General features: G+C 43.9%; 1 protein-coding gene across 1 annotated transcript in view; it reads left to right on the top strand.

Annotated features, from left to right (window-relative positions):
* LOC126427337 (glycine--tRNA ligase) overlaps positions 1-15,181 on the top strand; it is a 145,243-nt gene that overhangs the window by 87,120 nt on the left and 42,942 nt on the right. Inside the window, exon 8 of the mRNA XM_050089664.1 lies at positions 800-964. Within this exon, the coding sequence (XP_049945621.1) occupies positions 800-964 (165 nt within the window). The remainder of the gene's footprint in view (positions 1-799; positions 965-15,181) is intronic.

Below are 15,181 nucleotides of genomic sequence, written 5' to 3'. Positions count from 1 at the left end.
CTCCTGCATTTCAGTTTAATTTCCCATTGTTACAACCTCTCGATATACCACAGCATCATCCGCAAAAAGCCTCATTGAACTTCCAATGTCATCCACAAGGTCATTTATGTATATTGTGAACAGCAACGGTCCTACGACACTCCCCTGCGGCACCCCTGAAATCACTCTTACTTCGGAAGACTTCTCTCCATTGAGAATGACATGCTACGTTCTGTTATCTAGGAACTCCTCAAATGCTGAAGATTTGGGTGGGTACATCAAATAACTACAAATAGGTACTGAAAATAACTGAGGTGACAAGAAATTTGTGGCACAACCTGACTAAAGGAATGGTTGATAGGACATGTAATGAATCATTGAGGAAATGCCAGTTTGGTGGTGGAGGTATGGTTCAGGGATAAAAAGACGAAGGCGTGAGTACAGTAAGCACTTCCAAATGTATGTCAGTTGCCATACCTATGCAGAGATGAAGGGACTCTCACAAGATGGCCTAGTGGGAGAGCTGCACCAGTCTTTGGACTGGAGACCACAACAGTTGTGTACTGCATTACTGTGTTTCCAACCTACACAAAATTTGTCTTCTTTGTGCAGGAGTGATATTTTTGCGCGTTTCGTAATTTACGCTAACAATTGTGTATTATATGTCGCATGTAAATTTGTTGCACACTAGTCAGAGGAGGACATCAATTCTAGAAACCTGTAACATCCTTTAATCACTTACCTCAATTTGCCAATTTACTCGTAGTCGGGTTTTGTCTACGTGCGTACACGAGACTTAGACCGATCTGTTTTGCCACAGGGCCTGGTGGCGAACGAGACACTGGGCTACTTCCTGGCACGCATTCAGCTGTTCCTGGAGCGAGTGGGCGTGGACCGCCGCCGGCTGCGGTTCCGTCAGCACATGGCCAACGAGATGGCCCACTACGCCCGCGACTGTTGGGACGCCGAGCTGCTCACGTCCTATGTGAGTGACCTCACACCTGCTAATCTGTAGTGGTAACTGAGACTCTAGATTGTTTATAAGTATCTTCAGGATTTCAGGAGATTCCTGTACAAAACCTGTGAGTCGTACAGAAAAATGATACTCGTCATTAGATAGAGCACTCTCCAATTTGAAAGTGCACGGGTGGGGGTATGCGTGTCGAAACATATTTTATAAAGTTACGTCCACACTATGCTACTTTCCTCGTGCGCTATCACGGAGGCACGGCAATAAAAGTGCGCACAGAAATTTGTGGAAAGAACACGTGCACACGGGGGTATTCTTGTGTCCACACATTGGCTTGTTGCATGAGCAGTCTGCTCTAAATCACTGTCTTTGCCTGGTAGCTTGAGCTGTATTTAGAAGAAAAGGTGACAGAAAAAGAAAACGCAAAAGTGACTGTAGATAAAAGAAGGGAAACCTGTGTCGCTTGAGGCTTCCCGGCAGACGAGTTGTGTTTTGTGGTTCTCGGGTGAGATGTCAGATGTCGTCGTGAAATTTCGACAGTATTACATCGGTGCAGCTGACTGACATTTTCAGGTGCGGGACACGCAGTTCTGATGCTGTGATCGTAGCTTCCTATTTACGACAGTCTGAGAAGAAACTCCACAGGTGTGAATTTACCAAATTCGATGACTCGTACTGCAGATATGCCGATCGGTTGCGAGAGAGACAGCGACATCACCTGTCAGATGATGAACGCGTGCGGAGTGGCTTCAGTCGTAGTGCACTATCGTCACTCGCCCCGGCACCCTCCGTCGGGAGTCACCGTCCGAAATACGTGTCCACACTGGGGTGTGCCCATCTCCGCCATTGTCAGTCAGACATCTGTGTCGCCACCACATCATCGTCCCTCGTACAATTGACAGTTCTGATTTGTTGTCACTGTGATTATAATGTGACCGGCGATGGATCCTGTGCCGTGCCGAGTCGGTATCCTGTGTCCCTGTTAAGTAGATTAGTCGAGCTGCAAATTCCCACCACTTCTTTAATAATACTCTCCCAGCACAAAGATGCTGGCAAGAGAATGTTGATGTTTTTGTACTCCCTATTGTGTCTTGTACTGAGACAACGTTTGGCCACTGCAGATATCTCTGGCCGGTCCAGACACACGTGTCGTCGATGTTCGACTAATCTGTCCTCATGTGGTGCGACAAGTTTATCCGATGTGTGACGTCCTGCAGCTATGGGAATCTTTCAGAGAATGGATAGTTCAAACGGGAGATTTGCCGTGCCTTTCACCTCGGCGCGTGCTGATCAAAGTGAGGAGTTGGAAGAAACTGAAGAACAAAGAGGAATGGTGAACTTGCCTATGTCAGCACTGTCTCTTTGAAAATGAGGAAGATTATTGGAGAAACATAAAGCTAAGTGTATCTTTCATCCAACAACAAAGCTCGAGAGTTCTCTTAGGCTCAGTTTAAGAAGGCCCGGCACCTCTAAGATTCCCTGTAACTGTGGGACGTCATACTTTGGACAAAGTTGTTGTACTGCAGAGGACAGACGTGTCGAATTTTGATGACACACCTGTCTGGAACAGAAATCTGCAGTGGCTGAGCATTGTCTCAGTTCAGGACACATTATTGAGTACAAAAATACCAAAATTATCGTGCCGACAACTTTGTGCTGGGAGAGTGTTATTAAAGAAGTGGTGGAAATTTGCTGCTCGACTAATGTTCTTAACAGAGACACGGGATACTGACTCAGAACGGCACGGAATCCGGCACTGGCCACTTGAAAATCACAGCGACCACAAAGAAGTAGTGCCGGTTCTACCGAGGATGACGCTGTGGTGGTGACAGGCGTTCGGTCGCCAGTGGTGAGGATGGATACGTGTCAGCACGGACACACACACTTCGGAAGGGGGTTCCGACAGAGTGCACCGGGGCGGCCGACGGCAGCACGCGGTGCGACCGATGCCTGGCGGACGATCGTCCGTCGTGGTGCCGTCTCTCTTGCTGCCGATCGCCGTATCTGTACTGTTGGTCACCAAATTTGGTGCGTTCGTGTCTGTGTGGTTTCTTCTCAGACTGTCACAAATAGGAGGCTTCGGGGACAGCCTCAGCAGTGTGTTCACCGTACCTGTAGGTGTCGGTCAGTTGCACCACTAAAATATTGTGGAAATTTCACAACAACCGACGTCTCACCGAGGACCGTACTTACAGTGTATTTGTCATTATGTGAAGGTTCATTACTTTTCAGTGCGTCATTTGTATTTTATTTTACAAAAGATGTTGTTTATGCAACATTAATCGTGTCACTTAATGTTCTCGGACTTGGCAAATTTGGTACTTTCATATATGGCACTTTTGTTTTCCAATTTTGTATTATCGATGTCCTTCATTCCTATTTGTAGTCATTTGTTGGGGAGCTACACGTATCCCGTCATTTCTTTTGTTCAGATGTCTGGCTCCTCAGTTTTTGTGCTATTTGTTGCTGTAGCATGAATATTTGTACATGGTTTTCACATACTTTTTTATAAATTTATGGCTTATTCGTCTCTTCTTTCCTGCTTTGAAACTAGCAGTATCTTATTCTTTACAGTAATATAATCGTAGCCTTTTTATCTAATACTTGACGCTCAGGGCAACGTATCTCAAATTTTTATTTGAGTAATCTTTGTCTCTAATTATACATAAATTTAAGTGTGCTTCTTTCGGAGTCAACATGTATTATAGCACACAAACTGCTTCACAGGAGAAAGTCAACACACTATGGAATCGAGCACGTGGTTCCCAGCTGACTGTCATCTACTAAAAAGTGCGAAGTTTCCCACTTTTGGTGACCTCCATTTCCAGGAAGTCACACATGCACAGATGTGCACACATAATTGCACTGTAGAAAATCTATTTGCTTGTGCAAAGCTGAACAGCAAGAAACGGCATCATGTGGATGCGCCTTAAAGGAGTCAGTCGTGGCAGTTTGGCGACAGTTGGGTACCGTGTATCAGGTGAAAAGACAAAACAATATGTGGGTGGTACAACACATTCTGGGAGATTGGCTGCTTAGATGGTGGGAAGAAGACAGAGCAGCTGGGACTGACAGCAGAGGAGGTGAATGTGTGTGGGAATTATTTGTCAGGAGCATAAAGAAATTGATGACGCATGTGAGGAGTGAATTGCAGGTACCGGAGTTGACTCTGGTGCATTCTACACAAGTGTCTGACAGGGTGTACATATCATGGGACAGCTGGGAAGTCCGGAAAAAAAACGGAAATTTTTTCATCTGGAAAAAACCTGAAGTTTTTTCATCAGAAAAAAACCATGAATTTTTTAGTATTCCAAGAAGGAGGTGATGGTGTTATGGTGTGGTCATGTTTTTCATGGATGGGGCTTGCACTGCTTGTTGTTTTGTGTGGCACTATCACAGCACAGGCCTGCATTGCTACTGAAGAGCTATTCGGGGATGGTGATTGCATCTTTCAGCACGTTCGAGCACCTGTTCATAATGCACAGCCTGCGGCAGAATGGTTACATGACAATAACGTCCCTGTAATGGACTGGCCTGCACAGAGTTGTCCTGACCTGAATCCTATAGAACACCTTTCAGGTGTTTTGGAACGCCGACTTCGTGTCAGGCCTCACCGACTGACACCGATACCTCGCCTCAGTGCAGCAATCCGTGAAGAATGGACTGCCATTCCCCAACAAACCTTCCAGCACCTGATTGAACGTATTCCTGTGAGTGTGGAAGCTGTCATCAAGGCTATGTGTGGGCCAACACCATATTGAATTCCGGCATTACGGATGGAGGGCGCCACGAACTTGTAAATAATTTTCAGCGAGGTGTCTGGATACTTTTGATCACATAGTGTATGTTCTTTTTGCACATTGTCCACATATAAAGACCTGTCCATTGAGGCACCTTTAAAAATTGAATACCAGTGATGGAACAGGCTTTTCTTTGGGTTTCTTTGCTAGCTCTAATGTCCAGGTTAGTGCGATGAAAGCTGGGGCAGATGTTCAAATTGTGCGACACTTGGCACTATGTGCATCAGTTTGCACACTTTATTTACTTAACTTTTGTTTATTGACATTTGCTAGCATCATCTCCTGTCACCTTCTGTGTCAATACTATCATACTTTCTCGTTCTCATCAGAGAAATTAATGTAATTAACACTGAGTTCTCACAGCTTCCCTTTAAGGTGTCTTTCCACGATTGGTTTTGTAATCACTTTTCCCCAGGAGGTTGGCATATCGAATGGGAATGTTTATGACATTGTTCACGTGTCTTTAGGATATCGGAAGGTTTCATGTCAGTGGATGGTTGAAGAGTTGGATAAGAGGATGAAAGGCAACCGAATAATGTCTTCACTGAATCATCTGGAATGGTACTCCGAGGAGGGTGAAGGTTTCATGGACCGTGTTCTTGCCGGTGATGAAACTTGGATGCTGCATTTCATGCTGGAATCTGAGCAGCAGAGCACAGTGTGGAAACGTATGTTTGCATGTGACAAAAGAATTCCATTCTGTGGCATCTATTTGGAAATTGACGTTAGTGGCCATCTGGGATAGCCGTGGACCACTCCTACCTGATTTTGTGCCACGAGGTGCAACCACCAATGCCGACAGTTGTTCCACACTGTGACATCTGAAGACTCCCACCAGGCGGAGGTGCCGAGGGATTCTGGATGTGGTGTGGCTGTGCTCGGTGACAGTGTGAGGCCGTGTGTGGAGATCTGAACTGCCAAAAAGTTACGGGCATTTCACTGGGAGATTCTGGACCACCCACCGTACAGTCCAGACATTGCCCCTCGTGATTTCCACACCGAGCAGGTTTTAGACCTGGGAAGTCCTGTACCAGTCAAATTCTGGCATTGATGGAACATATTGAGGTTGGTTTGAGAATAAACTAATCACCGGGCTGGCACTAGTCGACCTAAGTTCCGCCTAAGATCACCGGACACTACTGCATAAAACCTACGAGACCCTGAAAGACTACCACCTAGTCAAGATAATCGAATCCCTGCTCCAAAATAGACAGTTCTTCGCAATGCTTGAGGGGAAAGAGAGTCGATGGCAGAATCAGAAAAATGGGCTCGCCCAAGGGAGCATGTTGGCGCCAATCCTATTCAACGTATATACAAATGACCAACCGACTCCAGACAAAACCAAAACTTTTGTATATGCAGACGACCTGGCAATAACAGTTCAAGGCAACAGGTTTGAAGCCATCGAGGAGAAACTAGAAACTGCCCTTTCTGCAATGTCGACCTGCTACAAAAAGAATTCTCTAAAACCCAATCCCACCAAAACTCAAGTGAGTGCATTCCATGTGAACTCGAGGCAGGCAAAGTACAGGCTCAGGCTCAATGTTACCTGGGATGGGACATTACTAGAACACACAGATACTCCCACCTACCTTGGCGTCATGCTGGACAGAACATTGACATACAAATATCATTGCGAAAAACATGCAAAAAAGTAGTAGCACGAAATTCCCTAATAAGAAAGCTGTCCAATAGCAAATGGGGTGCCAAACTGTAATGGTACTTTGACTACCGTGCCTCCACCAATACAAAGATATAATTTACGATCGCGCACGCAGAAGAGCGCTGCGCCAGCAACCGATTTTTATAAATAATTTTGTTCGTCTTTTTACTTTTGCGTAGGTTTTTGTTTTTAACAAAAGACGTGTATTTTTCGTCGATGTGTTGAATGTGCTTTTGGGTGGAAATTAAAATTATATTACAGAGCGAGGTAGTTTCAATAGTGATTCGAGGTGGTTGTCGCCAAATTTGTAAATTGATCATGACAGTGACAACTTGAAGTAGTTTTCAACAGACGGAGAAAAGTGAAAGACGGGTCGTCCTACAAGAGAAATTAGGAGGACAGCCATGAAGACTATATTGTAATTAATACTGCGTATCTAACAAGATTATAAGGTAAATTTCAATTAGTTTCTGATGCTATTTCTGTACAGTCGCTTTTTGTAGTGTTGCCGACCCGGACTGCCATGCACGGCCAAATTACAGCACGATCTCAATCAATAATACAAAGTCCGCCTTATCCGTAACTGAAACCACCAAAATTCCAAACCCAATCAGATTTTCTATTTTATATTTTTCACGGCAGAACCCCGAGGATAAGGAAACACTACAAAACCTACCGTGGTCAGAACTTCAGCCCAAGCTTTGTGCTTCTCAACTGCCGAATATGCTTTCCCGGTGTGGTGCAGATCCACTCTTGCAAAAAAGGTAGATATTAGCTTGAATGAAACATGCAGGATAGTGACAGGCTGCATCAAACCAACCCCCATAGAAAATCTTCACAGGGCTGCAGGTTTCACAAACCCTGACTCACGTAGGAAAGTTCACGAACATACCGAGAAGCTAAAATAAACCTTTGATGCCCGTCACTCAATATTTGGCCTAGAGTGTAGCCCCAGCAGACTCAAATCCTAAGTTGCACCTTAGATGAGCCCCCCATCTACTATCCACTAGGAGAGGACCCACCGAGCGGCGTTTCTGGTGATTGGAAAACCTAGAGAATGCTTAACCGCATCAGAACTGGGGTGGTTCCTGTGAAATCTAATCTGATCAAATGGGGTTTGTCGGACGAAAATGACGACAAATGCGACTGTGGCACTCGACAGGACGTGGAACATCTTCTACAGTGCCCTGCCTGCCCGCACAGGTGCACCCTCGACAATCTATGGCTGCCTAAAGAAGAAGCATTGGACATTGCCCAATACTGGGCAAACAATTGTAGTTTCCGGACACAAAAAAGTAAAGTAAGTTCACATTTTTAGACCGCTGAAGAAGTTCCTGGGAGGACAGCGATTCACAAGTAACGACAAAGCCGAGACGGCGGTCCGACGGTGGTTCCACAGTCTGCCAGACGAACTTTACCACAGGGGCATCTCAAATTTAGTGCTGTGACTGGACAGATGTGTGGACCGGTGTGGCGACTGTGTGGAGAAATAGTGTAAGGTATGTAGAGCAGGATGTGTATTTGTTATTACCTCTATGTAGCGTACTTTGGCTACCAAAAAATAGGGCTAAAGACTTTCTGAGGTGCTCTCGTGCTGAATATTTCAAAGTGTGTTAATTATAGGAATATTATTCCACACAAATTATTGACATTCAAATACTGCAGTTAAACTATCGTTTATGGCTGACACATAGCCCAGCTGAGAGGGGAGAGAAGTCATTCTTGTGGTATGCTGCGCCCCCCCCCCCCCCTCCCCCCCCCCCTCTCTCCCAATCACCATTAATTTACCCAGAGCTTCTCGACACTCATCTTCCTCCACACACTCGGAATTCTCGGGGAATTTTTTTTCCAAATTTGAATAGCCACCCTGCCAGATAATCAGTTTGCCTTGCCAAGTAATATACTAAATACATTATGTTTGTTTATGTTGAGTGCAAGCTGTATTTTCAGTGTTAATTTTACAGTCTTGCCGACATTTTTAAATTGAAAATGGAGACTGCAACTGTAAAAAAATTTTGTGCTTTTCCATATTAATGGAAACAGTAGTTTCTCCAGTCTAGAGGCACACTACCCGATGAGAAGTATTGAGACACCTATAAGTGGAAATTAATATGTGGTTTGTCCGCCCTTCACTTTTATGATGACTCAGAGACACTGTCAGTGAGGTATCTGAACATCTCTGGAAAATTGGCAGCCCATTCTTCCTCAAGAGCCAAACCTGGGGAGGGTTGTGACAGGGGACACTCGTGTCTGCAGTGAAGTTAAGACTCCATGTCAACCGAAAGGTGTTCCGTCGGTTTCAGGGTAGGGCAGTCCATTCCAGGAATGTTATTCTCCACAAAGCATTGCCTCACAGATGCTGCTTTATGACAGGGAGCATTGTCTTGTCAATACATACAGTTATCTCTAGACTCCTCCACTGTACACAGTACATGATGCTGTGAAATGGGTTTGTGTACTTCTGAATTTAGGAGTTAGTTAAACACATTAAAGGGACCACCTAACTAGAAAAAGACCCCTGTACTGTATTCCACTGTTGGTGCCACACAGGGTATTGGGTAACATTCTCCAGGCATTTGGCAAATCCAAACCCTCCCATCAGATTACCACAGGATACGGCGTGAAGCGTCGTGCCGAATTGCTCATTTCCTGTCATCCACTGTCCGGTAGTGTTGCTGTCTATCCCAATTGGAGGGTCGCCTATTGTCGAATGCAGCAATTTGCAGCTTACGGGAACCTGCTCGGCTGTCAGACCCCGTTCCGTGTAACTCGATGCCGGCAGTAATCGTGTCAGCCTTACTGCCGATAGCAGTTGTGTACTCGCAGGCGATTTCTTCCACCAATTTCGTGTGACTTTTTACGATCGCCCTCTGCAGTGCGCAGAGGTCCCTGTCTGTCGGTACGAGAGTATCAAAAAGTCCCCAACAGATTTGTCACTCGTGTGGCGCCGGACGACAAGTTGTCATTCGGAGTTGTCGAACTCTCCTGACTGGCCCGTTCTCCCATTACTGCTTCTCTACAGACAACAGAATGCTCGCCACCTCCTTTCATACTGGCGTGTCTGCCTCTCGGGGTCAGCTCCGCTTTACGTAGAGCTGTTCAGATACTTTTGGTCAGATAGTCTATTTGACATTTTCTATCTCCTCATGATAGAGTAGACTACGGAGACCGGACATCGATAGTCACCGAAGCTCTGTGTTTCAGGATTGCAGTTTCTGTGCCGATGCTCGATGTACCGATGGTAATTTGTGTGGCTGGCTTTTACAGAAATGCAACAGTTACTTTCAGTTGGTCTACGGCAGGAATTACTCGTCAAAATTAATTTTTCACTGTTTGCAACCTTTATTACACTTAAAATATACACAATCACCTAAACTGAACTTCCAGTGTGGTATACATTGAACCAGTATTCAGAAGTTACTACAGGTCTTTCAGAGGCCATTGAGACACAATGTAAATTCAAAGGTACATCTTACTTTGCCTTTTCATTGGCTTCATAAACAATAAATGACTTGGTCATTGAAGTATTTGGTAGCATTTGGAATATTTTCGTGTACCACTTCACACAGTTTTTCTTCTTTCCACAATGACAGTTTGTAGCTCCCGACGTCTTCTGGCTCGCTCGCTTTCTGACATAGGTCGTAACATATTGTCAGCACAGATAGCCCTGCACTTAGCGGACGAAGTAGAGTTGCTCACCATCGGCAAATCCTTTACTCTGTGTTCCTAGAGGTCCCTCTCGACGCCCCTCGTGGTCTGTACCCCGTCCCGCGATACTAACGGACGTCTTCCGAGGCCCCGAGAAGGGTGCCGATCCTACCCTCCTCTGACACTCGTTTTGTTCGATCCTCCACGATTATTCTAACTCTCAGTACGCATCTACACGAACGGATCGAAACTCGACGACAGGGTCGGTTACGATTTTGCACATGTGAGGGGACATGGAAGCACTCTTTGCCAGGAAACGTTAGCGACAGCCCCGGACATTTGCACAAGCTCCGCCCATTTACCCCCCTCCACACCTACCCCCCGCCACACCAACCAAGAGCTCATCAATATGATCTTTGGTAGTCCTCGTCGCTGTCGTGTTTTTGTTCGTCATTTTTTGTTTTACCGCAGTTGTTCATACTAGCAGTGTTGTACTGTTACTACTTCTTAGCAGTTTGTGTAATACTGTCAAAATGAAACATAGATATGCATTCTCAATAAAGTTATCATACACAAGGTACCTAATCTTGACTGTTGTGACCAACTGCTGTCAAAACTGATATCTAACAGACATTAAAGTGCGCTAAGATGTGTTGGAATGACACTGACGAAATTACGTACGTATGTTTAACAATAGGCAGCTCTAAAGCTCTCAGACACTGAAGAAGAACTCAAAGTAATCTTATGTCTGCTATAAGCAAGCAGTCATAAGAGTTCACAAGTAAAAATTCACCAATTACACAGGCAAATATTAATGAAGAATGTCACTGTATAAATATCTGACTGCTTGCATTACGCATTTCTACATTATCCCACTCTTATATTCTTTAGTCTTAATGAGGTAAACAGAAACAAACCAAGACATCGACATTGCTTTGTTTATGCGCAACATTGACTTTAGACAATCGAGATAATGGACAGCATCCTTGGCAATACTACCAATTAATATAGCCCAACAGAATTTCTTACACTACGCGAGGTGACAGAAATTTGCGCTCACTGCAGTTAACAAGTATCAGATTTTTTTGATACAGCGCAGAGGAAAGCTCATGAAATAAAAGACAGTGTGGATACCATTCTTACTTTTCATTCTTATTGATGATTTTTCAACTTGCATATTCAATGAACGTATTTCTAATTCTTTTCACAATGGTACCGGAAAAACTGTATTTCGTACTAACTACTGATTTTCTCCCTTGTTATGACTGGCATATCTGTGATATGAACAACTTTTATGTTGGAACATGCGCTCGGAGCTTAGGATGTGGATTGGTGTGGAGGGGGGTGATTGGGCGGGACTTGTGCACCGTCCGGGGCTGTCGCTAACGTTACGTCTCTTTGCCGAGAGCCTGCAGTGTATACACTGCAGAGTCGGCCACTGTATCTCGGGCTTTACGGTACATCAAATCCCCGGCCACTACGAACTTTCCGATCGGTAGCGATTCCACGAGTTGCATAAAATCTGTGTCCCCGAGCTGTCCCAAAAATCCTTCGGTCACCAATGTCGAGACGAGTAAATTCTACAGCTCTGGAAGGACAGTGGCCTTCATTTGGACACCGAATTACACAGGCATTCCGGGAAATGAACTAACCGACTGTGTAGCCGAAGACGCAACTACGGGAGATATAGTTGATGTCAGATTACCAATTATAACATCGATGAAATATTTTGAAGCTCTGGGAATTTGAATGGCAGGCTAGTACGACTCAAAATGAGTTGAAAGCGATGAAAGGGACCACTGAGGTGTGGCGTACATCCTTGCGGGCATCTCGGAAAGATTCCATTCTCTCGTGCAGACTACACGTCGACCATGCGAGACTCACATACAAGTTCCCCCGGTGTCGGGAGAATCCTCCTCGCAGCAGCTGCTGTAGTCTACTGACAGCAGTACACATTCTTGTCGAGTGCACGCTGCTAGCCAATCTGCAGCATGCTCTCAGCTTGTGTACCTCACTACCTCAGATGCTTGCGGACGACGACACAGCCACTACCAAAGTGTTGCATTTCCAGAGAGGGAGTGGATTTTACACTAAACTATAATACTCCGCCACTTTCACTGTTACGTGTGTGTGTGTGTGTGTGTGTGTGTGTGTGTGTGTGTGTGTGTGTGTGTGTGTGTGTGTGTGTGTGTGTAGGGGGGCCCTCACCCTGCTCTCAAGCGTTACACCATATATTTAAAACAAACTTGATTTGCAGCCTGTTAGTGACATTTTTACCACCAACCTTATGTGACTGGTGCAAAATTTGATTAGGTGTCATCTGTCAGGTGTTGAAACCAGCCTGCCAACTTTCGTTTTTGTCTCTCAACTCCTTCTCGGTGTTACAATTTTTTTTCCATTAGTGTACATCAATATGTGTGATTACATTATGAAAATATCCATGCTATTGCTGGCCTGGCAGTGCCTCATGATAACACGTGTATTTCTCCCATAATCGGGCCAACTTGTGCTCGCCAGATATCGTTAGCATATTTTTTCTAAAATGGGTTTCAGGTTTCTAAATTATTGAAAGCACATTAAAATCATACTATCACATAAGAGTAGTGCAGCCATCTGCATCTGCACAAGACATAGAGCATTAAAGTTCAAATGGTTCGAACTACTTAAACCTAACTAACCTAAGGACATCACACACATCCGTGCTTGAGGCGGGATTCGAAACTGCAACCGTAGCAGTCGTGCAGTTTTGGACTGAAGCGCCTAGAATGGCTCGGCCACAATGGCCGGCAGTGTTAAAGTGTTCCACATTTTGGGAGGTGGTAGTATGTACCAAAGCAAGAAAAAATGTTCAGTAAATGTAGGCTCTAAAATGCATGCCTTAAGAGCAGTCAGCAGTTGTTCATCTTTGCTACTGGGAAACGTCTCTCTTCTACTGTAAGGCTTTTGCTGTTACCAATGACCTACTGAATGCAGTAGAGGAATAAGGGTAGATTCCTCTGTTATTGACAATAGATGCAGCAGTGAGTAAACATCTGTTAGTGGTGTTACTATGCACCATATTCACAGTTCTGGGTAAGTGCAGCATATTCATAAATTATAATGAAACTTGTTTGTGTTTTGATAAGTCAGAGTCTAATACATGCTGAAACAAATGGTTCAATAATTGTGCAGATAGTACCCTGCATTGTGGATATTTTTCAGTGTTCAGGATACAGGCCCGGCAGTAGTGTCCGTTTGCCAGACCGTAACAGAAGATGCTGTCTGCAATTTTCTGTGTAGAATAATAAACTTCTGTTATGCTGGTAAGTGCAAAGATAGAACTGCAGTGGAAAGACATTTCACAAACTTTTCAAAGCACAGACTGTTCGGTTCAAACTATTAAATGTGCTGCACCGACCCAGAACTGTGATTACAGTTTACAGCAACGACACTAACATACATTAAGTGCGCGCTGTATTTGTGCACAGTAGCACAGGAATGTGTCCTCATTTGTTTACTGCAGTCTGTAGTTCATTAGTAATAAGAAAGAGCTGTTTCATAGTAAATAAGGAGAACAAGTGCTCGTAGCTCGTAAGGTATGCATTTTAGTGTCTGTTTACTAGATATTTTTGTCTCATTTTGGTTCGTACAAACACATCTCAAAATAAGGAATAATTTTTTAACACTCCTCATACACAAACTCACTCTGACACAAATTGCCGGTGCTTAATTGGAAAAAAGCTGTAAAGCGCAATGGCAGCTATACTCGACAGCACGGGCTCGAAACTCGAAATGTTTGACGATAAGACTACATGATTGACAGTATGTTTACTCTGACATATGGGTTTGAAATTTACTGAGTGGTCAGTGCCATTTGGTCTAAAAATTCTTAACAGGTGTTGTTAACACTGAGAATAATTGCTTTTTAAATTCTTGTCACATTTTATTTGAATGTTAATCAAAATTAGTGGGCATCTCATTTACAAAAACACACATCTCTTTTACTCACCTGCTGCCACTGACAAATCTCCTTAGGTGGGTCAGTTAACAGGAGTTGCCGGGTGTGGCGATGCTCTCTCGGCCACATGTGAAACTCCGTAGGAAAGTGTTTCACAGCAGTGACACAGTACTGCAGTTCGGGACGGTAAGGGACCGTAAGAACGCTACCGGTCATCGCCCGGAACACCTGCTCTTCGAGCTGCTTGTAGCTCCGGTGCCCACTCACACATCCACTGTCGACAAGCACTTAAAATCGTTCAAATTGTTCATCACGTACAGTTTGTTTCCTTAAATAATTTGTCATTAAATCTTAATGTGCTTCTTTATTGTGGGACCTGCAACATACATAATGTCACAGTACGACGTTACGCAGAGTATTTGTAGACAGTGGTGCTAGATGTTTTATTTTAGCATATAAGTGTATTTCGGATTTATTGCCTTCATGAGTATGTCTGCAAACAATTGCATTTATGTATAATTTACGTAATATGTGATTTGCAAACTTTTTATGCATTGGATATTGTTTTCACACCATGACATTGTACGTGGACGTATGTCGACTTCGAATAAGCTGTTACTGCTGTCTGTAGTTGTTGGATGTAATAGTTTTTTTCAGAAAAGTTTTGAAGTTGTTTGATTGGTTGATGTGCCACATATAATATTATTAAACCCTGGAATCTACAAAATTGACTGCAATAACTTTACAAAATTTTATATAGGACAGTCAGGAAGAAATTTCATTGTCAGATTCGGAGAACACATGAGAGTAACAAACGACAACTGATCCACTTTGTTTACACAACTCTAAAATGAAGAACACAAAGTTGAAAACATTGTAAGTGCGTTAAAAATCCTGCACAAAATCCCATAACATCTGATTGTGAATAGTTTTGAGGAATCTGAAATTAACTTACACGCTAAGGGTGATCCCTACAGTATACTAAATAAACAAACAGATTTCAAGCACCAAGAGTTTTTTAAAAAATTTGGCATTTTATATAGAAATAATGGATAACCAAAACACCGGAAACTACAAACACATCAATAACAGTTCCATAGAAACATGACCCACAACAGCATAAATATCTTAAAGTAAACAACTAGCTGTCAAACTTGAATTTCTGCTACTGTCGAAATAATAAA

Source organism: Schistocerca serialis, chromosome 11 (assembly GCF_023864345.2).
Source record: "Schistocerca serialis cubense isolate TAMUIC-IGC-003099 chromosome 11, iqSchSeri2.2, whole genome shotgun sequence".
In the NCBI taxonomy this organism is placed as follows: Eukaryota; Metazoa; Arthropoda; class Insecta; order Orthoptera; family Acrididae; genus Schistocerca; species Schistocerca serialis.
Note: the sequence above shows the minus strand (reverse complement) of the source record. Positions and strands in the feature narration are given on the sequence as shown.